The sequence below is a fragment of the Aptenodytes patagonicus genome, chromosome 2, assembly GCF_965638725.1.
Source record: "Aptenodytes patagonicus chromosome 2, bAptPat1.pri.cur, whole genome shotgun sequence".
Lineage (NCBI taxonomy): Eukaryota > Metazoa > Chordata > Aves > Sphenisciformes > Spheniscidae > Aptenodytes > Aptenodytes patagonicus.
Window position 1 is genome coordinate 146,591,565 of NC_134950.1, and position 24,036 is coordinate 146,615,600.

A 24,036-nucleotide genomic window follows, 5' to 3' on the forward strand; every position below is an offset into this window, starting at 1 on the left:
TCCAGAAGATAGAGCAAAACACAAAAGAAAGAAGAAAAAAGAAAAGGCAATCAACCTTTTAAATTATCTCAAGCCAACTAAGATTTGAAGTGTTACATCCATTCTGTTTAGATCTGTAGTCTTCAACTCAAAGGTCACATTATTATGGATTTTTCTTGCCAAAGCATAACAGAAATAGCTTTTCAATAATTTTGAAGGTCTTTGGGGGAAAATCTGTTCTGGGCATTATTCATGAAGGATATGATATTTTATCTAGTTTCTTTCAAAATACTTGAGAATAAAACAACAATGATGATGTTATCACCAAACCCTTCTCAGTTGTTTCTCTTCTCTCACACACGCAGCTTCTGACATGGAAATAAATGTTATTTTTACTACTTGATTTTAAAAAGAGAATTTTAAAATGTAAACAAAATCTGTCAAATCTGATTTGTTTCTCTAAAACCTAAATCTAAAAATCAAAAAGGCAATTCATGTGGTTTCCTAAACTTCATGGGAAAGAATTCCTCTTCAAAAATAAGCAACCCTCTGCAAAATTTGCAACATAAACATTATAGCAGCTGTAATGCCATACCAGGATCAGGAGAGGAAAATGCTTAGAAATCCCATAAGGTACCCTAGGTAATATCTGAGAAGAATTTAAAAATATATTATTTTTCAAGTTTATTTTCTTATTCTATTTTATACATAACACTACAAATATATATGGGAAACATCTTTAATAGCAGCCATGAGCTTTTCATTTTATTTCCAAGTAATCAATTCCTTCTTAAGCAAGAAAACATTTGTTTGATGTTATTAATTTCACCATTTAGTACGCGCACAGGTGTCAGGACTGTGGACTTACAGAGCTGGGGCTGGAGTGCCGCCTGACTTTAGGTGATTCCTTCCCTGCAGATGAAGTTTTGAAGTTAATGCAAGCGTTGTTCTCTGAATGAACCCTCTTCACTTGATTAGTTGGTTTCTCAAATGGATCAAAACTACTCTGCGTCCTCTGAACCCGGACTTTTTTATCCTCAGGAATTGTATCCAGAGGTTTGATCACTGAATCCATTCCCTGGCAGTTCCGTGTAGACATCTTTGTGACACATATCTGAAAGGAAAAAACAGCATTTATTGACTTTAACAGGCTTTAAAGTCTGTGTCAATCCATACCTCAGCCAGCATCAAAAAAGGCATTGGACTTCATAAGCATTCATCTTCTATTTCTACATTAAAATTGCAAACACCACATGCATTTTACATAGGACACACACTCCACAGTCATAATAATAAAAAGCCCGTCTTTGTACAGTGTATTAAAAGATCCTGACAAAGAAAGACAAAAGAGGAACACACATAAAATTTATAGATTTGTGTTTTCTCGTACAATGTGTTCTTAGGAACAATGCCACTTCACTTCTTTCTCCAATCTAGCCACCGATATCCGCAAACGGTACTGATTTCCATTTGTTCAAAATTGGATGAGACTAAGCTTAAATAAATGATGGTAGCTTGTGCGTGCACTTCGGTGCTAGCCTGCCAAAGATCCAATACCGGTATATTACTGTATTTTTAAATAATGCTTATACAGTGTTGTTGTTATTATTATCACCATATGTCTCAGAAAATCAAATCAGTAAATCAATTCCCAGGCACTGAAACATGAGACTGCGGCTTAATGGCACACTAAAGCACAGAAGTTCAATTCTTTGTTACTGTGAAGTATGACTCTGCCAAGCCCCAAGACTGCAACTTGCTGCTTGAGCTACCAAAATACACTATTGCTAGTTCAAAAGAACTAAATGAGCAGAACAGTGAGTTTAGATACTTGTCATGTACGTTTATGTTCTTAACTTTAATACATTCCAACGTATAAGACATTTTTTTATATCACACAGTTGGGGGGTTGTATCTAAGGCCTCAGCTTCTGTTTTCACCCATAAGAGATTCAACTTTTACTTGGTAAGAAAAGAAATAATTCTAGCTTTCAGGCTACAGGGAAAAGCTATGAAGTGTGATGCAAGCAGATCCAAGAGGCTTCTTAAATTATAAGGCACATCAAAAGAATCTACAATGTACTTTTTCCATGGTATTCGCAAGTATTTAAGGATAGACAGTGTTAATTTGCTGTCAACCATATTGTTCACATACATACAATTAAAGAAGCATAATGTTCCATTTCAAGCACCTACAATCTAAGCAGTTTTGAAAACTTGCTGTCATAAAATAGTTAACATGAAAAAAATAAAAAGAAATATTTACCATTACCATTTAATCAGGACTCTTCCCCCATAACTCAAAGTGTCTCCAATACAAACTTCTCCAATAAATTATTCTTTGCCATTTCCCCGGAGGAATTCTGTGCCTTGAAATCCAACTTATTTCAATTGTTTATAGAAATACTGCGTGACTATACCTTGTGTTTTTTATGTTTTGTGGTTTTGATGATCCACTGTAACAGTAGATCAAAGATTTCTTTTGTACATTAAAAATTTAAAGCACATTTCCTGCCCAGTGCCATCTGGCCAAACGATCATATACCAGGTCAACTCTAGTGAAGGACATGACTAGCATCACAAACCAGACTTTACAAGGGTTTACATTTCTTCTCATTAAAGTGGTTTCTCCAAGACTAAAACTTAACCAAGTTTTAACTGAGAAAAGAAACAGCCCCCTTCATTCTGAACGATAATCCCTCTCAGGCCAAAATTAAGGCAATTATGTAATTTTGGTCTATTACTTCAGAGAGAAAAGATATATTACTTCAGAGAGAAAAGATAAAGAGCTGCTGCACAAAGAATTTTTAATTAGCCTTCTTGTAAAATTAATTGGCTTCTTTTTCCCTAAAACAACTTATATGCACCGACATGCACCCACATGCTTCCCACTGTCCTCTCCAGATCCGTGTTCTTGCGATGCTTGCTACCAACAAAGATGTTTTAACACAATGTAAACTGAAATTACTATTAAAATAGCAGCACTTCCATTTTGCTTAATCGACATGGATGCAAATAAATCAGTAAGTATTTCTCAGCCTATGCAATCCTATGATCTAGAAAACAGGGGTAGGAGATAGGGAGGAAAGGTTCAAAAGCTGTACTTGTCTTCCTTTCAAATTACCAAAGGCCATCTGTAGCCAGTTAAAATGTTTGGAATCCACAGCTATAAACTTACTATAGATAATAATGCCATGCGTGCTGCTTTTAGTTTCTTTTTCCACTGGAAAACCTCCATGTCTAGCTCTAATGTGGGCCAAGTAAGCATTGCATTAAAAAAAAAAAAAAAAAAAAAGGCAAGACATCTGTTACTATTGATTCTCTCTACTGGAAGCAGCAATAGGTTGGAATTAGATACTGAAGGGAGACACTTTCACCTTCAGGTCACTTGACTGAATCTGGAGTAGGATAAAAAACCCCACAATCATCTTCTAATAGCCAACTTCAGACTTGCAAATGACTAAAACCAACACGTACACCAACCAGCCCCCCAACTCAGAAGTCAAACACCTCAGTGGATGCACAGGCTGAACACCAGCGTCACCAGTGGAAAAGACTGAAGACCGCAGAGAAGTGCAAAAGCAGATGCTGCTCCCTGTGCTCCTCTGCCTGCTCTGCAACTGCAGCGCTTCTGCCAGCACTGGCAAGGGGTTTCATTCATCACTTCTCTCTCACCTATATCAATAGTTCCCTAGCAGAAATAAAACATTCTCTCCAAGTGACCACTGACCACAGTGCACTGTGAAGCCAACAGAGCTGAGCTTACACTTTTGCTGAAGGGTATACATTTCCAATCCGTCTACCCTGCCTATAAAACTCTGAAGATAAACAATATTTAAGCGGCTGTTTTACATTCTGTCATTGATAGGCCAAGTCCAATTTTGCTCTGTGAAATCCGAAAGGAGCAGGTCTAAAACATCAGTACTGAGCACTGGCTATAACTTCAAAATTACACAGCTTAAGGTTCCAGTAAACTCATTGGTAATTTCAGGTTTCCCTCCATCAGCAAGAGCTAAGCTACCACAATAGCCTTGCTTTTCCCCCTGGGCAGTGGCGCGCTGCCCTGCCACTCCTGTGCTCCAGCTAATGGTAGAACTATATAGAACTATAGAGTAACTATAGTGACTTACCAGAGAAAAAGCAACAGTGTACTGAGCAAGACTGATGCATAACATATTTTGGAGATCTTCCTGCGCATACAAATGATCTTAGATTTCACCAGCATGACCAGATCCCTTTTAGGAACAGTACAGGTTTGAATTTTTCTATTACACTAATTCATCCTTTTAAGTATCATTTGCCCCTTGTACTGTATAACAAAAGTGATTCTTATAAATTTCAGCCTCTCAAATGATATATAAAAATACTTAGCATCAGAAGCTCTTAGACCTGTAAACCACTGTCTACCACCTGGTAGTTCCTTGCTGGTAGTCAGGAGAAGCCTAACCTACCCTCTTATTTCCAACTTTCTTTTTGCGTAAGAGAGTAAGGACCGTTTTCCAGTTAAAGCATAGCACTTGTCACAAAGGACAGGTTCATTTTCAGCCTCTTTTAGATGTACCTGTGTGATCCTCTGAGCCAGTCAGAATTTCCCTCTGAGTCCATTTTGCCATCTGTAAGACAGGACCTTTCTTTTTACCCCATTTCATCTGTTTTATCTACATAAGTCATAGGTTCTTCAGAGCAGGGACTATTCTTTTACTAACCCTACACACAGAACAATCCTCGTGCACTCCAGTGAAGATGACAATCCAGAAAGTAGTGGACACTATCTCTTGCTAGTGCAGCCTCAAAACTGGATGATTTTGTTGAATATCTGCTTTAGCTACAGTTACCAGAATAAAAAAAAAACAAAGTTAAACAAGTGTAAGAGCTCATGACATATAGGAAGTCAATCTATATGATTCATCACCCCTTCTTGCCCTTGCTCTATAAATCTATGTGATCCTGTACTTCAAACAGTGGAGCCCAGACACTCATTGAGACACTGTAAATGCCACCACAGTCTAAAACTGGTGCTACATGAAGATGCGATCAATGGCACCTTAACTATTACAAGTACTTACCCCAAATGTATGTAGAGACAATACAGGTGATATCTTGGTTTGTCATACACAAGATTACAATTATGCTTTATAAAATGCAGTCAAGAGAAAAAGGAGGCAAGAACTTTTCAGTATGAATGTGATAGCCATTTAAAGAAACTTTGGTCTAGCAAACAGCATGAGCCATTAAGCAGTTTTAATTATTGTTATTTTTAATTATTGTTTCTTTAACAAAAGTCATCATACAAGTAAACATTAAGGTATGTCAACACTTTATTGAAAGTTATTCTTTCCCCTTCAGGAGTTACTGCCATGATTTGGTACTTCTCCCACCACAAACTACATTCCAAGCATAACTTTCAGAAGTCTATACTATTTCAGAAACTATTTAGCTTTTAAAAGTGGTGCAATGAAATCACAGTTATCACTTTCAGAAGAGGTATTTCTGCCAGCAGATCTCATAACTATGGGGAGCAGAGGAATGAGATCTTCATTTATGCTTTCTCTCTTCTTTATAGCAAACAGGATTTAAAAATAGGCCAATCAACTTAATACATTTAACAACTACAGATTATTACAAGTGGAACAGGCAATACACCAAAAAACTATCATGTAAGGATTGTTCGAGCAGACAGTCCTTGCAAACCTTATATCAGATAGTAAAGGCTCAAGGAAGTCACTGGCCAATTCACCACCTCTGACTTTGGGCACGTTAGGTGGCCCCAGACATGAAACATAAGAGAGGGTACGGCTGCTTTCTGCCACCTAAGTTCCCGCCTGGCAGGAATCCCAACAGCGGAACCTCAGAGAAGCATGCTGAAAAACAGATGTTGGCAAAAACGGCAGCAGAGGAGAAGGGACAAGGGGCAGATGATTAAAAAACAAATACATATTTCCTACATGGAAAAAAGGTAAAACAAAACAATGGCAATGGTATGTATGGTATTCACACCAGAGAACTTTACATGTCAGACATTCATCCCCCAAGTCTCTGCTTCAGTTCCAAGATGAAAGTCCTGGAAAAGCTAAACTAGACTCCAACACCCAATCTCCCTTTGGAAGGAGTCCTGGTCTTCTCCACAGAGAACAGAGTGGTCCTACAGAAACTCATTTTTTGTGTTTGAAGTTACTGTTTGGAAAAGCACTTCCAAAGCAGCACTCAGAAACTGTCCAGGGACTTGGTGTCTTTCTAGGAAAGGATTTAATCTGAAAATAGCAATGGCTGTTCCTACCCAATGAGGTAACAGTATTAGTAGTTGAAAGTCCCTGACCCCAGCCTTGGAGAAAAGATGCCAGTCAGCCCAGGTGTGGTCCAACAGAAGCACCTATACATGAACATCCTGCCTACTACATTTCTCACATAAGGATCATTAATGTTATATACACAATTGTATTTCCCCAAGTTGTTTCACACTGCTGCCAAACAGTACACCAATGCACCAAGTAGTCACCAGAGCAATCACTGGTATCTCATCCATTCTCCACACCCTGATGACTGAAATAAAACCACTTTTTAAATTTGTCCACAATTATTTACTCAGTCTCAGCTAAAAAGGTAAGACAAAAAGGGAGATGATGAGACAGAGTCATTTTGCCGCTTAAAACCTACAGCACAAACAGCCACTTTGCAGTTGCCTGAAGAGCTCTTCTCTACTTTTGAAAGAAATAACAAAGGGAAGATTTATCTAGAAAATCAGAATATTCATGTCAATTCCAATGTTACTCGAGTTATCACAGATTCCGGCAACATAAAGCAAAATAAAAAGCAGCCCCACAAAAGTTAATGCAGTTTGGTATTAGAAGTTATTTTAGTATTTCTCTGTGTGTTTTTATTTATTTAGAGTAAAAAGAGCCATTACCATACACTCAATACATTAAAGAAAGGGCACTTCAAAACTCCTAATCTTAGAACGACAAAAAAGCATAACATAGTTTATACTTTGCAACTTTCTTAGTTGCTAATCAGAATCAGAAGACAATGCATGACAGACAACAAAACAGCTTGGACAGTCATTTTTCCCCTCTCATCCTACTCAGTCGCACAATCAATTTGAGAAAATCCCAAGGCTGCTCTAGGATAAACAGGCTTAGTCATCATTACATCAGTAAGGATCACTGGGCTACAGTTTCCTACAGCCCCCACCCTAACATCACAGTATTTATCATATCTCAAGACATAGTGTCTGCAAATACCCAGATTTTTCCCATAAAGATTACTGCTGAAGTTAAGAGACTGAAATCACAAGAAGTGTATTTTTGTTCCATGCATAAAGTCCATAATAAGCCCCATTAAATAAATAAAAATCAGTATAACCATTCATGGAACCATTTCTGAATAGAGATGTCTCTTTGAATCACCTTGTATCATTTCAGGCAATACTCTTTAATCTGCATGTGGGATTAATGTAAAAAAAGAAATGGTTTATCAGATTTAGTTATTGTGATACAGTTTCAATGCAGGATTTTTTTCACTTCATCACTGTCAGCAAAATTAAGAGGTCCCAAACAAACAGGATTCTTAGAATTAAAGGTTGCTGGATTAACTCATTTACTGTTTAAAGTAATATATCATTTAAAGAGTGAGAGTGATCAGTTAAAACACGTAAGTAATTTATAGTCCTTCTGATTCATGAATTTTAAAACAGTCATGAATGTCCCCTGAATTAATCACCTGTTAGGGTACTTAGTAAAAGATAGGCTGTCCCATATCAGTGGAATTTATTCATATGAATAAAGATATCCTCAATAACAAAGAACAATCAACTTTGGCACGACAGACCAGACATCCTACCACACAGAAGAAAAAAACCTAAAAGTGTTTGTATAGTGTAAAGACATACTACTCTGAAGCTCATCACGTCTTTTAGGAAGATGCATTATACCTGGTTTTTAATTCCTACATGTAACATCCTACAAATGTTTACTATGGTCATCCAGTACCTATGGACTAATATTAAAATAAATAAATAAATAAAACAAATAATATTAAAATGTAAAATATTAAAAAATTGTCATCTATCTACTATTCTCTATTGGTCATTGCCACTGTGTACATCCTGGGAAAAAGTGGTTGGTTGGGTAAATACCAGAGCAAATATCCAAAATTCTTACCGAAAAATCAGAACAAAACACCTGAATTGCCCATTTATACTGTAACAAGAGAAGTAGTATGAAAGGACGCAATATAGGGAAACTTAAGACCTAGCACCCGCAATGCAAAAATAAGTAAATTACTGAGTGACTTGAGGCAAGGATGTCACTTGACCTCTCTACAATTCCATTTTCTGTTTATAATAATGATCCTGCCCCTACCACAAGCAGAAACTGGGAGCACTAATTAATTTTGTAAAGCACTTGGGCTTTTTTAAGTGAAATCTTATGAAGATATAGATTATAATTTGTAGAGCCAAAGCCCTCTGGAAGGTAGCACAACAATCTCATTATTACAGAGAATAAGACTTAGCACTTGCATTTAGCTCACAGATGTATAAAGAAAAAAACATAAATAGCCAAGTGACTACTAACCCAACAGCTGAATTGCTGAGAGCATAAGGACAGCATTAATTTCCACTGAAAAAATCCTATCTGGATACGAGTTTTCATTATCTTTTATAAGCATGTTATTTTCTATCGTGCCTTGGTACCATGGCAATTGAGAACTACACAAGTCATCTGCGGATTCTGGCAGCACTGGAATTTGACATTTGCTACTTATAAAACACAATTTGGGAATGTTCTGGGGTATTATAAGCAGCTTTGTTCAAAATAAAAATGCAACCGTCTGGAGAATCATTCTCTTTGGAGAATGTAAGTAAGGCCACTCTTTCTTTTTATAGCCACAGGTCTTGTCTGCTTCTTCTCGGCCCGGCTGGTAGCACTCTCCATTGCCCCTGAGAAGAGAGGGTCAGCAAAAGACTGCTGCACCCACAAGCAGAAACACGAACAGGTCAAAAGAGAGTTCAGTTGGTGAGAAAACCACAGTATGGGAAAAGATCAAGGAAGAACAAGTGATGAGATAAGGGAGCGAATAAAATTGTGAAAGGGGAAGTAGAGCATGTAATGCTGCACGACATCACCAGCGAGTTGATACTGAACTACCAGCGCAATCAGGCCCAAATTTGAAAGAGGTCCTTCAACACTCACCCTTCCCTGTAATCACCGGCACCAGCTCTTTGGTTTGAACATTTGATGGACACAGCTAAAAAAAGCAGCGAGTCAACTTGAGTAAGATAGAAAAATAAAGGGGGAAAAAAAACAAAGGATAAGAAATAGAGTAACAGTCACACAAGGAAGGAAGATGTGAGGAAAAAATGATTGCAAAATAAGACATTTCTTTTCCTGTCCTGATGGCCTCTTGTTTCTCTCTGGTAACCTCTTGGGATAACAGGCTCAACTGTGTCCCAGAACTATAATTCATATTCTCAGGTAGTATTTGTTTAACTTTATTTGGATACAGAGATTGCTAGCAATGCTAGATATGAACTAGAAAATGCAACTGAAAACAGAGCTCGGAGACTGAAAATGGTATCCGGGGATATGGTACGCTCCTTGCTATACCTCGCACAAACTTACTCATACATCTCCCACAGCCCATCTCAAAGGCACTCTCCAAAAATGGTTGTTTTATTTCTGAAGTCAAAGCTGGTGCTAAACCAACTGTCTTTGTCATATGGAAGAAGGCAAATATAAAAAGGTCACTGAAGTGCCAGATGGAAGAATTTTTGAACTGGAAGCTCTGACATTAATTCTCTGTGTTTCTCTGAAACAGTGAACTCAATGAGCAGATTAAATGTCTGTGCTGAATTGCCAAGTGAGAAACAAGTCACTCTCACAGAAAGGCCAACTGATCAGACCTGAAGGAGGAATCCCAAGATCGTACAAATCTGAAAAGAAGTTTAAACACCTGAATCAAGGAAAAATAAAGTATTATGCTGGAAGTTATCATGGGCAGTGCTTACACAACTCTTTCCTCTCCTTCTCCCTCCTGCCCACCAAACCTGCAATATAGCACATATTTATTCTGCTAAATTAATACCTAAAAATTAGCATAATTATTGAATCAGGCATAATCCTGGGAGTCAGGAATTACTGCACATGATTGTATGCCCCTTGGACATGGCAAGGTGGAGCTGAGCGCTTCTAAAATTCATATTTTTTTCTGTTCACAGCACAGTTTAACTTCAGAAAAGTGAGTTTTCAGTCCATTAAAGTTGATGTTCCTCTCCTTGCAGGGAAAAAAGGTCTGATTTTGAAGAGAACACGGATTAGACTTTAGATACATAAAAGCCTACATATGTCCTCAAAACAAAATCCTGTTCTGCAACAACAGTCGTCAGGAGGAGTCACCTAAGGACAGGGTCTCGGTTAAAGGTTGTGCAGAAGTCCTGACAGCCTGTAACGTACGTGAAAAGAGACAGAAACTCAACGGAGCTGATCTAAAGGCGGGTTTTGCTCTATTTCTGTATTTATGCCCCAAAATACAATAACTGTGTTAGTATTAAAGCCTAGCAAATAAATTCTTCCTTTTACTTGCATGATGCTCAGGTTTGCCACAAAGTGGTATATAATGTGGCATTCAAGCTTTTCCTGCAATTACAACCAGGCTGCTGCTTCCATTAACCTGGTTCAAGACTTGCTGCATCCAAAAGCAGAAGGGTCTTTCCTCCAATAAACCAAAGAGGAGGACACAGAGGTGGATCAGCAGAGGTGTCAGCCTGGGAAAGGTGGCTTCCAGCGCCAGGCACGAGCCAATGACTCCTTGGTAACCAGCAGAGCGGTGGCGAAAGTGTCTGAACATAAACACTCTCCCATGAAATTGTGACAGGTGGTTTCTATACTGTTTTACTTAGTTACCCATTTGTATCTGTTGTCTATCCTCCTCTGTAACCATATGAACAGCATTTAAAAATAAAGATTAAAAAAATATTTTCAATCCCTTTCTCATATCAGCCTCCTGCTCCAACAGATGGCTACATGTGCCAGTGCAAGTTTATACAGTTTTCTTTCCATAAGTGCATTATTAGTAGTTTTGTACGAACATTCTATTAAGTCTTTCAGAGTTTACAGGTTTATAATTTTATTCTACCCTCCAACACTCCCCCGATCATGAAGTTATCAAAGGCATATCCATAAATGCAGTAAGTCTTCCCACTGCCACATTCAAGTGCGAGAAATCTTGAGAGACTTGACAGCAAAATGCCTATTCTTGCTCAATTCTGAGGCTGTCAGTAAGGTTTTTAAGAAAATAAATGGTAAACTCCATGCCTTGAAAATAGATTCTATCTAGTTCCTTTAGGCTCCTTTGCCTACCCCTAGCAAGTCTCTTGATTCTTTCACAGGTATCATCAAGTGCTTCTGATGCAAATTAAAACAAAAATTGTTCTCCTACAAGCAGGGACTCCAACAAAAATACTGCTATTTGTCAGATCTGGTCATGCAACTGACAGTATAAGACTTAAGCCCAACTACTCAACTAAGAAGTCAACAAAATTCTTTTATCTGGTGAGCCTGAAGTCAGATGAAAGCAATGAGATGAGATAAAAACTTAATTTATGATTACAATGAACCAGAGTTTGTTTCAGACTGAAAAGTCAGACAAAGATAGTTTAAGAACTCAAGACCAACCTTCACATATATGCTGAAGAGCACTTTTCTTATAAAAAGAAAAGAGGAAGGGGACAGGTTACACAGTCATCTTTGCAAAAGTTTTACAATCATCTTCTGTCAGGTATGACAACCACCTTCATTGCACTGAAGCAGCATGCTGTACCGTCCTTTACAAATCAATGGGAGTCTCACATTATCTTCAGCAGATGCTTAAAAAGTGCTGCCCAAGAAATAATTCAAGACTAGAATGGTAAATTAGTTTGGCTCTTCTTCCTTCATTCAGACCAATTCCTTCATTTAAAAAAATACAAAAATTTACTTACTTCATTCCCTTCCCTCTTTTCTGCATTTTTTCTTCTTCTCTTTCCTTCCTTCTCTTCCAAAGTTCCTTTTTTACTACCCTTAGCAAAAGCTAGAGGAAAAACTAGGTAATGAGAGTTCTTTATTTCATTCTGCTAATACATTTCAAAGTTTCATTCTAGTAACAAGACAGACATCTCTCCTGCTCTTAGGTGCTTCATCCCTGAGGTCAACGACCCAACAGCTTGAGAAATGCAGCTTCCAAGGCAGATCAATGTCACAAGGAAAGACACGCTCTCTGAGCGATTCTACATCTGCTCCCTTACATATTATCTTCCAAACCACTGAATTTGACAAGGTATCCTCTATCAAATCAGCACAGTATAAAGGTATAGACAGAAAAAGAGCTTCAACTTTGTCATCATTCTCTTGTGCAAGTACTCTCAGAAATTTGAATAACCTATATTCCAACTCAGTCTCCCAGAAATCTTAGTAAAAGCCATCCACGACCTTTCTGTCATTGTTTTTTTCTAATGGAAGTTTGAGAGTTCAGACGAGGATGACAAATCCAGCTTCACAAACAATTAAATGAAGAGAGTCCTCTTCTGTGTTTGGATCTCATATACACCTGACTTCTTTTTTTTAACTTGTCCTTTTTTTCTTTTTTTTCCCTCAAATAAATGACCTGGTTACAGAATTCTATAAAACTTGAATGAAAAGTATTAAAGGAATTTTCTAGCAGCTACTGCAGGTTTGTCAGACGTGCAGTAGCAAAATAACTTTCAAAGCAAAAAGGTGTAAGGAAGCATAATGAAACTTGCTTCTCGGTACATAATGTGCTATGCTGGAAAAAAATGGCAGAACCTCTGCAAACATTCCATGTCCCACAACTCAGAATTTTGCCCAGGGGCATAATGAAAATTATAGCATCTAAAGTTATTCAGAATATGAAGAACACTCCAGTATATCTTTTCTTGCAAAGATGCATAAAACTCATAATGGAGGGGTTTCAAACTAATAGCGAGAAGAGCTTATCATAAGAAGGACTGTAATTTTATAAGAATTCTCTGAACAGCGTAGAGATAATGCTCAATTTTCAAAACACTAGGTATTTCAACAGAGAAGTGAAAATCATTGCTGCTGCTTTGATGTGTTCAAGCAAAAACGTGCTGCAGTAGACTTACGACTGTGATCAAATCAATTCTAAAGAAAAAGCTGTTAACAGTACAAAACAGCCAAGCCTTCTGCAGTTGGTGGCAGTGAGTTCATCTTGAATCACTTTCAACAAACAACAAATCCCACGAATCAAATTGGTCAAGAATCACATCTATCGTTAAAGTTAGAACATCAGCGAAAAGTCCTCCATCCTTGCAGTACATTAAGTTTCTCATGAAAATATTTCACAAAACTGAGACTGACTGCAGATATTTTGCATGGCTTTTCCTGCACAGCTGCCTACCAGCAGTATAATCACATTTTATAATTATAGAATTTTATGTATCTGGACTACTTTGCCAAATACAGGGAATTCCATGCCAACTTGAAAGTTACGGGTGGTGGTTCCACTGCTTCCCCAGGCAGCAGCAAAACCAACCACCCCCATCATTAAAGTGTAAAACTTTCCAAGACAACTCTTCTGCGTGACATTAAAATAACATTTCTATAGCCAATATTTATCAACGGAACCCATTTGTTCATTAAAAACCCCACTACTTACAGGGGAGTCTGGGCAAACATATTTTACATGTATTCTCTACATGTTTAAATACATTTTCCTTGCACTTACACAAAGGTTTAATAAACTGGGAGAGGACATATTCATTCATTCAAATGTACTAAGCCTGTAGTCTGAAAAGCATCAGAAATAAATTAAATGAAGCTGAGCTTTCACAATACATAAACAGGCATTATGCTTTTTTCTAGTGGTTTTATTTCCTCACTGCTCACTTGGCAACATTTGGTATTTTCCTCTTCAGGTAAGTTGTATACAATTTAATATTAAATTATAAACATCCTACACAGCAAAACTGAAATACAACTAACATGAATTCTATACAATTTCCAGGATAGAATGATACAGACTGGGTCAAAAGCTTGCTGATATGACGTTTGCTACTAGCTGAGATTACTTTACATTTATATAATGTCTAGCTGAAGCTTATCACAAATCTTTTTCAATCAGAAGCTGCAACAGATCTCCTAGTCAGCAGGATGAGATAGCAAGTTCTACTGTAGCATTAACTTAGCCAAATTCTACTAATCAAGTCTAAAAATTTTTTGCAAAACAAAACAAAAATCTCCACCCACACTTTTCACACCATTTCTGACTAGCACACCATCATAGAGTAAGACAATTAACAGATAAAACTGCCTGTTTCTGTGTCCTCTGTGGGCCAGTCCAGAACTGATACAGGAACTTCAGAGAAAGCCCATCCACCCAGGAATATGATAAACAGAAGAGCAAGATCACAGTACTACTTCAGTTCACAGCAATAGAGGGAAAAGCCTGAAAGTTACTTTTACAGAGGCAAAATAATCTGTTTATGATGCTGATTCAAAAATCTTATAATACAAAATCACCCCCCTGAATTCAACATCCAGCACTATGCTAAATTACTATTTCACTACTTGCTTTTTGCTAAATTGCTAAATCCAGAATTATACGTAGGCTTATATTAGGGAGTGGAACGAAAGATACCAGTGAAAAATATGCCACACATGAAAGAGATGCATATAATCAATAATTCTGACAATATACAATAAACTTATCTCAAAAGCAAAAAGTAGTCACAGAAAGGTATTTACCGAACTATATCAAAACCCAGAAGTCATCATGTACGTAGAAGTACTTCATGACTGATGGAGCTGCTCTGGGAGAAGTTGTCCTGACATTAATGTTGTGAAAGTAGGACTTAAAAAAATAAACTCCTTAAGAGTCTGTTCCTTAACTAACCAACTTTCCATTCATGTACCTTCCTGCCACGGTATCAAAAGAGAAACCTAATCAAAGATGTTGGAAGCCAGTCTGCACCTACTTAAGGGAACTCAAACTCAGAAAACAATATTTAACTTGTTCTTCCCGATTTAAGAACACCAGCTACCTTTTTCTTTAGTTCAGAAATAGGCTTTGGAGTACTGGTATCTCACAGTCTCCTCATTGTTTCAATTAATATTTGCTAGGATACTCTCCTTCATTTTAACACGGTTTGTAAGCTGTAATTATCATTGTATCAGTACCTGAAACATTAGGAAAACTTTAACACTAGTATTATCAAACTCAATTTACAAACCGTATATAGCACCACATGACAGCTGAATATTTTTCCAGGACTTCAAAGGGAAATAACCCCAACAAAGCTGTCTGGATCTGCTTGGCAGCTCCTGTGAGCTTTAAGGAGCACATCTACGCTCACATTTATAGAGATGTCACCAAATATGACAGCCTGAAGCCTCACCTGACCCAGGCCAAGCATTTGCACAATGCACAGCTCTCTACCCCAGCAAATTCCTATTGACCATGCAGGTCAGGCCAGGACAGTGTACCAAAACCTGCATGAGGCAAAAGCTTGGTGGTAGCCGGCACCATGCAAGGATTTCCCTTAAAGGACAAAATAATCTCTTACCTCCGGCAGGCAACTGGAGCCCAGCAGAGCTGTGACTCACTCTCGCGGTGCCCATGCCAGCTACCCCTTGGGATCGACTAGGCATACTTGTACTGCGGCCTAGTCACAGGCCCTTTTAATGGTACCATCCATTTTCTCATCTGTGGGGTCTCTGGGAGAAACAAGAACTGCCTGCCTGAGACAGAGTACCTACACAGAGGACAACTTTTGAAATAGCCCACCCGAGCTTACAGCGTGAGGGGAAAATTGTTAAAAACCATGTGTGGGTTTGGTTTTAGGGGGTTTTTGTTTCCTTTGGTTTAGGATTTACACTGCAAAATAGCTAAAAAGACATAATTAGCTGACCATTTTTGCTATAGGATTTCCAAAGGCTGGCTAACCTCCTGTGCACTAAGATGCAATGTTGATGATTTTTAGCCTGCTCAACTCCAGCTTTTTGAAGTTCTTCCCATCTGGAGTCAGAGACACAAAGGAGACTATGGCAAACATTCACTCCTCAGGTGAGCTCTTATCTCCTGCTGTAATAGGTGTCAGCCTCACTACAAAACCGATCCACACAGAGAAGATCGTACTCTTTACAGAGCGCTCAGCACTAACAGCCTATTAAACTATACATTTCTTACGTTTCCCATCTGCATTCTTAACTTTTGGACATGTTTTCCACATTATATTATTTTTTCCCCCCTAATTAATTTGGGATCTGTGTTTAACTAAATTTTAGCATAGGGAATGCTATTTATCAATAAAAAAATGTCCAAAACATTATTGATTTCTTAAGCTCGGAAAACTAAAATGGGCGAACCCAGAGACAGTAGTAACACAGTGAACAGAGCTCATGGTTTTACATTTTGGGAGAAAAAACACTTGGGAGAAGAAAGCTGGTGGAAGCAACAACTTTCACATATATACATAGATGAAAAAATGTCACTAAGAAATACCTAAATTCAAAATTTGTTTTAAAAAATCCCACATGCCTAAGAGTTTCTGGACTTTCATTCCTTGTACAACAACAACAACAAAAAAAAGCATCTCTACTTTCTGAGACAAAACTATGCAAATTAAGTTTGTACACAATGTGAAACAGCTCACTTCACATCACTTACATTGCGGTACATATAGTGTCACAGATTTAGAAAAGAATTTTTTAAAATAAGGAACTCCAGCACAGTAATAATGAAACCTTCAGAAAATAATTGAAATAGGATTCAGTCTTCCCCCTTTAATCATATTCAGTGACTAAGAAGAAAAAACCCTTAATTGGCAAGTATAGAAAAAACAAACATGAATTGCTGTCAAACTAGTTATTTGATCCCACATTGATATACAACTGATCTCTTCTTGGAGTATAATTCACATACTGCATAAAGTATAAACACGCTTCTCTAGAAATAAAACTCTCTGCTTTTACCCTTAACTCGTAATAGCAAAAACCATATTTCATCACTCTACCGTTACTACCACGTTGGTTTTCTTCAAATGCTACAGCATATGGTGAAATTTTTTTTTTTGTTCAATTCCACTGGAATTCTGTTGAGATTAATCTATGGCTTGATCTACAACTAAAACACACTAGCTGTCAGTTAAGTCATCAAAAATATTTCAAATTATTCCATACAATGGCCACATTTTAATCTTTCTATCTTGTACTAATGATAACTGCTGCTTTTTTCCTCCTCTCTTTCCCTGAACATGCTGCTGCTCTAAGCTTTCATACGTTGAAATATTCCACTAAGATCCAAACCGCTGCCAACACACTCCTACATAAGCATTCAGGAATGATTACTTAAAATGACTACCTCGCTTTTTGTTTTATTAAATGAAGACAGCATGCAAGAGAAATTAAATAATCACAGAGGTTAACAAGGCAAAAAGATATTCTGATGTCCATGATATAGCATGTATTTATAAAGGATCATTTTAGTTTTATCTTCCACCACCAAGCAAATCTGTAACTGATAAAGACATTTATTCAGATCCAGCAAGATGCACAGACTTGTTAGCAGAGATGAAAAAGTGGCTGATCACGTCCTTCACTCACTCGTCCCAGAGGCCGTTCAGCCAAGCATATATCAGAAAAAATTGCCCATACTATCCTCTTAATACAATAATAAATAAGGCTGCCGGAGAGAGAAATACAAAGCTGTACCAAGAAAAGCATTGCTTTTAAGCCTTCTCCTACCTTTTCCCTGATATTTACAAACCGCAGGCAGTTCTGCTGGGGACTCTCACCAGGGTGGCTGCTGAGAGGTCTCATGTGGCATTCCCAGCTTCCCACCGCCTCCCTCTGCCTGGATTTTAACCATTCCTGAGAAAACCCACCCTGAAATGCACAGAATGAATCCTGCTCAAGTTGGAAGCATGTGATAACTAGGCTTCAGGTTGAAACAGGAAGCCCCAGCACGCAATTAATCCCAGAGATTTAAACAAGCCCCATCTTACCGTTTTGCTGTTGCCCAGATCAGGCTAGATTCACCTGCAACTCTTTGGCATCTCTCTAGCAATGTTAGTGTTTGCAGTCAGGCCGGGCTCATTCAGCAACTGAATTCACAACATCTTTCTGCACTAGCAAGCTGAAATGGTACGACTGTACTACAGCTAAGAAAGGGGGAAATCTAAAGCAGAAAACAAAGAAATCCCTCAAGACAGGGTAATCCCAGTGGAGTAAAATATAAAAGGTACAGATGAGCACTGAGGGTACAATATTTCTCTGTCTAAATTTCACCAGCAATACCATGCTCTTTCTAAAAAGATTTTTTTTTTTTTTAAATATATGATGGACTTGCCTGTGGAGTTCCCAGAAAGGCAGAGTATCCAGGCTCTGCAGCAGCATTGCAGCCAAAGTAACCATGCATATGCCATCTAGGCAATTTACAGCAGTCTTTTTGAAAAGATATTGATTTACAATGTAGCACTGCCTCAACCCAATACAGAACTGCAGCCAAAATAGCTAATGGTGATTTCATAGGAATTAAGGAAAAAAACTCAACATTCAATCAAAAGGATGCAACTAATCATCTCCAATTCAATTATGTCCCAGAACTGAAGGAAACCAGCAAGTTCTTGAGTGACAAATAATATTAAAGCCATAATCTAAGGGCATCTGGAAATGAGCACTATGAATGCCACTGTCCACTTTTACAGAAACAATAAATATGAAAAAGCATTTAAAAATGTATTGAGCCAAAATATGAACTCTGAAGTTAATTCTAGCATTTTAAGGATGAAACATAGTATTTAATTTATGAACATACAAAATATGCAAAGCTGTGAGTAAGTGACAGACACCTACTCCACGCTGGGAAAGCCACTGCTGAGCCCAAGAGAGCTTGGGTGTGGTACGAGGGAAGAGAGGGCGGCAGGAGCAAACCCTCAAGGAGGGCTTCTCCAAAAGGGAGGCAGCAAATCTTCTCCATCTCCTACTCCTACAGCAGCCCCTGCTGGCCTGTGCTTCAGATGGCTCCTGGCTCCTCAGAAACCTTCCAGGGTTGAGGGAGCGCTGGACAGACTATGCTAGGACAGGGAACAGTAATGTATACATAAGTGATACCTTCAGGAGACAAAGAACACAGCTCAACTGAGATGACATCCTGAACACCCAGAAATATTTTTCATTTTTATGTAACTAGGAGGTGCAATGAGCTAGCAGGCTCACACCCCGGGCAGCTCCAGTGACCCGCGTCACAAGATCACTGGAAACAGGCTCTCCCATAGAGTCCCACTTTGAAGAAAGCACAGCGTGCTTAAACTCCACACATTTGCTCGAGTCCCACCATGGTCACCAAGATTTAAACACATGCTTAAATACTTCTCAACTCAAGGCCCACAGCTGAATCTAGCATCAGTGGCTTCAGTAATGATAAAACTTGAATGGTATGAGTAAATTCCATAAGATGCTCCCAAAATTAAGTAGTACTTGTTATTTTTTCCCCTCATCTATTTCCCAACCTTAGTCACAGGGGCATATTCCAGAAGACTACTCAGTTTCTTAGCTTGGTTTTTAAGCAGATAGAAGGCTTCACTTTTCCTGAAAAAAGACAACTTCCACTCTTTAGGCCAAAATTTTCTTCTTGGGTGTCTCAAGTGTGGGGGTCTGAAGAAAACATGAAAAAAAGCTTCCAGTTGAAATGATGAGAAAATACATTCAAAACATTTTACATTTCTTGTCCTTATTCTGTCAACATCAAATTTGTCTAAGGATGAGGGAGAACAGGACAGAAGGATCCTCAGAAGAAAAAAACCAGCTAGTGAGTGAGTAAGCACCTGCAGAGACCAGTATGTGCCAAAAGACAGGCACCATGTTAAGGGAAAAGTGGTGGACAGCCACGGGGAAAGGGAACACAGAAGGCAAGTCAGAGAAACAGGGAACTGCATTCAGAAGCAAGCAAGGTGTTGGGCCAAGGCACAGAGACAGAAAGCAAGCCAAACAGCCTACAAAGTAATGGGATCTAACTCAAAGAAGCCAAACCCTCCCGTATTTTAAAGTTAATTATTTTTACTGTATTAAAAAAAAATAAATCTGCATTTATTGCACTAAAGCCCTTCTGGTTGCCTTGGACATCCCTCAACAGATTCAATTCCAGTTGGGCTTTGGCTTTCCTAACTGCATCTCTGCGTGCTTGGAAGATGTCTCTGTATTCCTTCCTGGTTACTTGTCCCCACTTCCAACTTCTGTATACTTCCTTTTTACGTTTGAGTCTTGTTAGGAACATGTTGTTCATTCATGCAGGCTTCCCAGCATTTTTTTGCTTGACTCCCTACTGTCCTTATCCCCTTCCTTCCCCCTGTGCCAGCCCCATCCCTTCCCCTACTCCCAACCCCATCTGCAGACTGTGGTTGAACACAACTTGGCTGGAACACAAATATGTGCTCTGCTGCTGCTCATGGTACCACAGACAGGACTGGGAAACCTGGCTGGCAGGCAAAGGCTGTCTAGCATTACAACTGGAATTGATGGACCACACAGAGCCCCCTGTACCATGGGACTGCTTTGTTTTCCATGGGGGGGGATGGGGGGGATGGGAGCTTAGCTGAACTAAAGAAGTTTCAATACAATTAAAAAAAGGTCAAATACCTATGGGTTTAGGTTGTAAAACTCTATATGGAAACCAACTGCAAGTACAAGCTTCACATTATCAGTAATCTAAGTCACGCCACTGCTTTCATCCCAGAGCAGACTCCAAAATGTTCTGTGGCTCTTGAGAACAATTTCTCACACATAAAGAGGCATCTTCGGAGCTTTCAAGATAACAGATACACAGTCATCTGCAAATTGCTATACTTAGAGAGATTACACAATGTCACAGTTCTCATGGTCAACTAAACACGCAAACCATCATTTATTAATACAGCACAGTGAAAAGAATGCCAGTAGTTACCTTGTGTTCTGTGTGGTCATACTACATACTGTTCAAACAGAACCTGTAAGTAATGTCCTATTTCCCTCAGTTTATATTAAATCATCCAAGAGAGAGGAGGGGAGAGAGGAAGCAAGTGAGAAAGGCGGCTAACTGTTCCCCCCTCTCCAAGAAGTAATAACCACGTGCAGTAATTTGTACAAGTATCATACGTCCGTATGAGCCTATTTTCTCCTCATAGAAGAAACTGCATGACTAAGGAGAGCCACTGCTCAACACATACCTTTCCATTTTGATAACTACAGATTGAATATACAAGGAAAGAGTAAACACACTTTACAGTTTCAAAGATATACTCACTTGTGAAAGTCATTTGGACTTCTAGCCAGCCACTTTATAAGCCACTAATAATTCATAAAAATTGATTTAATAAGATGTTTAACAACTTGTATTCAGAAACAGAGGACTGGATGGGACAACACCTGTCCGAGTCCAGTTCAGTTCCCTGCTATCACAGGCGATCACAAAATATGACCCCTTCCCTAAACTGGTAAGTTTGGGTTAAGTTTGATGTCAGAATACATAGAGTACACAAGACATGACCTTAATAAAACAACCCGGCAGTGACAAAAATGGTTGAATGCAAAGAAAATAATTTTTATCTTAAGATGGCAAGTGAAGCAGTGGATAATACTGCACAATGGAATGCGTAACAAGTTATTCCAAGTACAATATACTGTCAAACTTGCTTTACAATACCAATATTTGAACTATACCATCTGCATTACCTGGTACGGTGGGACTTCACTTAAAAAGTCACTGTCTGAAATAAAATGCAATGTAACACAGTGCCGATTATTTTTGCAACTTTTAAGACCAAAAAAGACATTTTATGGTTTTAGGGATTGATTCCAAACATAGTTTCCATTATAAAGAATGTTTAAAGTACAAGTTCCAAGGGAACAACAACATGAAGAACATGGTGTAATGATTTTACATGTCTAAAAAATACTTCAAATCAGTCCAGATACATTTTCAACTCAGTGAAAGCATTCTTTGCATATAAAAGGTTAATCCAATGACTTCAGACAATTATACTCCTTCTGTGCGACAGGAAAACCTAACTCCAACATTCCTAGCAAACCCACATTTTCCTGTGAACACTAATACAGTTTCACTGAGATTGTTTTATTTCTTATTGATACTTCTGTGTTTCTTGCTATGCTGGCAAAGACCTCATATAAATAAAATAATCCAGACTAAAATACATTGGTGCAATGTATCTATGATAAGAACTTTAATTTGGTCTTTCAGCTTGAATTAGGATTTCCTCTCAGGGAAGCCAAATACTATTTTCTAAGCCTCACTTTTTTCTTCTTTTTTTTTTTAAGCTTTTAGTAAAGGTATTGTATAAGGCCTGTTCTAAAGAATTCTGTTAGCCTCTAATTATTACCCAAAAGTACTTAAAGAGAGGAAGTGGAAAGGCCCGAGGCAGTCAGATCTGCAGTGTGATCAGCAGTTGATACACACAGATGCCAGATGCAGAGCTTAGTCAAAGTATGGAATTTCATAATTATTCTACTTTTAAAAGAGCAGATCTGTAGGCTTTTCCAGTGGGGGTGGGCATCTAGACAGACACAAAACAGGATTCCAATACACCTTACTCTGCAATAATAAAGCATGCCCTGCTATATGAAAACAAATAAATAGTCTTCTCCCAGCCATGTCTCGCTCATACTTGCAAAAACAAACCCAACTATGACACACAGACAGAATTCTATCTCAGCTAGTACTGTGGTCATGCCTTTGTAATATATTAAAATTATGCTGAAAAAAAATGCCTATCTGGAAAGAGTACGAAGCCTATACCAATTGGCAGGTAAAATAATCTGCATTTTGTTTGCCTAAATTCCTCATTCCCAACTGAAGGACAGTAAGTGATAGCAGAGTCATTCATCTTCAGCATCATACAGTTATGTGTGCTGTCAACAGTAGCAAAATTTCACTACAGAAATGGAGGTATCTTTGCAGTACATGAATAAAATTCTAGACAAAAAATGCACCATAGTTCCTAAGACTTATGATGTACCTTTATATACACATAACCTCACGTTCACGTGCCAAGTCTTAATGTTACTAATATATTGTGTACAAAGCACCACAACCTAGACTACTCAGGAAAAAAAAGACATTTAAATCAACATCTCAGTCAATCATTTTTCAAAAACACCACAAAGAACTCAAGCAGTATAAAATGCAAATGTATGCACTCTGTCTGGAAGATGATAACAATCAGTAAGATGGCTTAGTGGAGTAGCTTTAATTAAACTAACCCATCTACTATGACATACAATTCCTAAAACCACATAGCTGATAATTCTCATGTTTGCAATACAAAAAAAAAAAAAATCCAGTTAATCAGGAAAGGGTAGTAATATTTCTATGACACAAATTTTAATGATGAATATTAGAGACATAGTTTACAAAGTTTTTCTTTAGGGAGAGTTATAAAGAATTAACAATAGCTTTTTAACATCTACCAGTATAATCCCCAGGGAAGAATCCATGAAAATGTTTCATTTTTGAGTTACATATATTGCTACAGCTGATCTCATACAGGGACAAAACTCAGTGATATCCCATTTCAAAGTCATCCATAGCATTAGAGCTAGGAGAAGAAAGCTTTCTATAAATGAATTAAAATTTAACACAAAAAGATGAGTTCACCTTCATCTCTTTCTCAAGTTTAAACATGTCATGCACTGAAATTCTCGTCTTATTTGAAAGCACTGGATTTTAGCTTCCCTTAGTTTTCACTCTGAGATACTCACATGAAAGGCTTTGTTGGTTTGGGTTTTTTTTTTATTTCACCTGATGTCTTTCTACATTGCAATGGGAAAAAAAAACTCAGGTTTTCTAACTAAAAAAATATTTATGCACAAAATGTAGGCTATTGTGGTTAAAACAAATATAAAGCCAAATCAACCTCCACATTCCTACGTAGAGGTAGAAGGAGATAAGAAGCTAGAATAAGTTGCATGTTTACAGTATCCACTTTGAAAAATCTGTATCTATTCTACTCTTCTTCACTAAGCGTTGTTCCTTTGAGCCGCAATTTCAGTCTTTAAAG

The 24,036-nt window shown here is 38.0% G+C and overlaps 1 protein-coding gene across 4 annotated transcripts in view; it reads right to left on the reverse strand.

Moving 5' to 3' along the window:
- The window catches only part of CDK14 (cyclin dependent kinase 14), a 329,864-nt gene that overhangs the window by 243,844 nt on the left and 61,984 nt on the right, over window positions 1-24,036 (reverse strand). For 2 of the 4 annotated variants that reach the window (XM_076331548.1, XM_076331549.1), the window contains exon 3: window positions 848-1,093. In XM_076331548.1, the coding sequence (XP_076187663.1) occupies window positions 848-1,093 (246 nt within the window). Of the gene's footprint in view, window positions 1-847; window positions 1,094-17,731; window positions 17,822-17,991; window positions 18,110-24,036 lie in introns of those variants that run through there. The other 2 variants (XM_076331551.1, XM_076331550.1) reach the window with 2 other exon arrangements.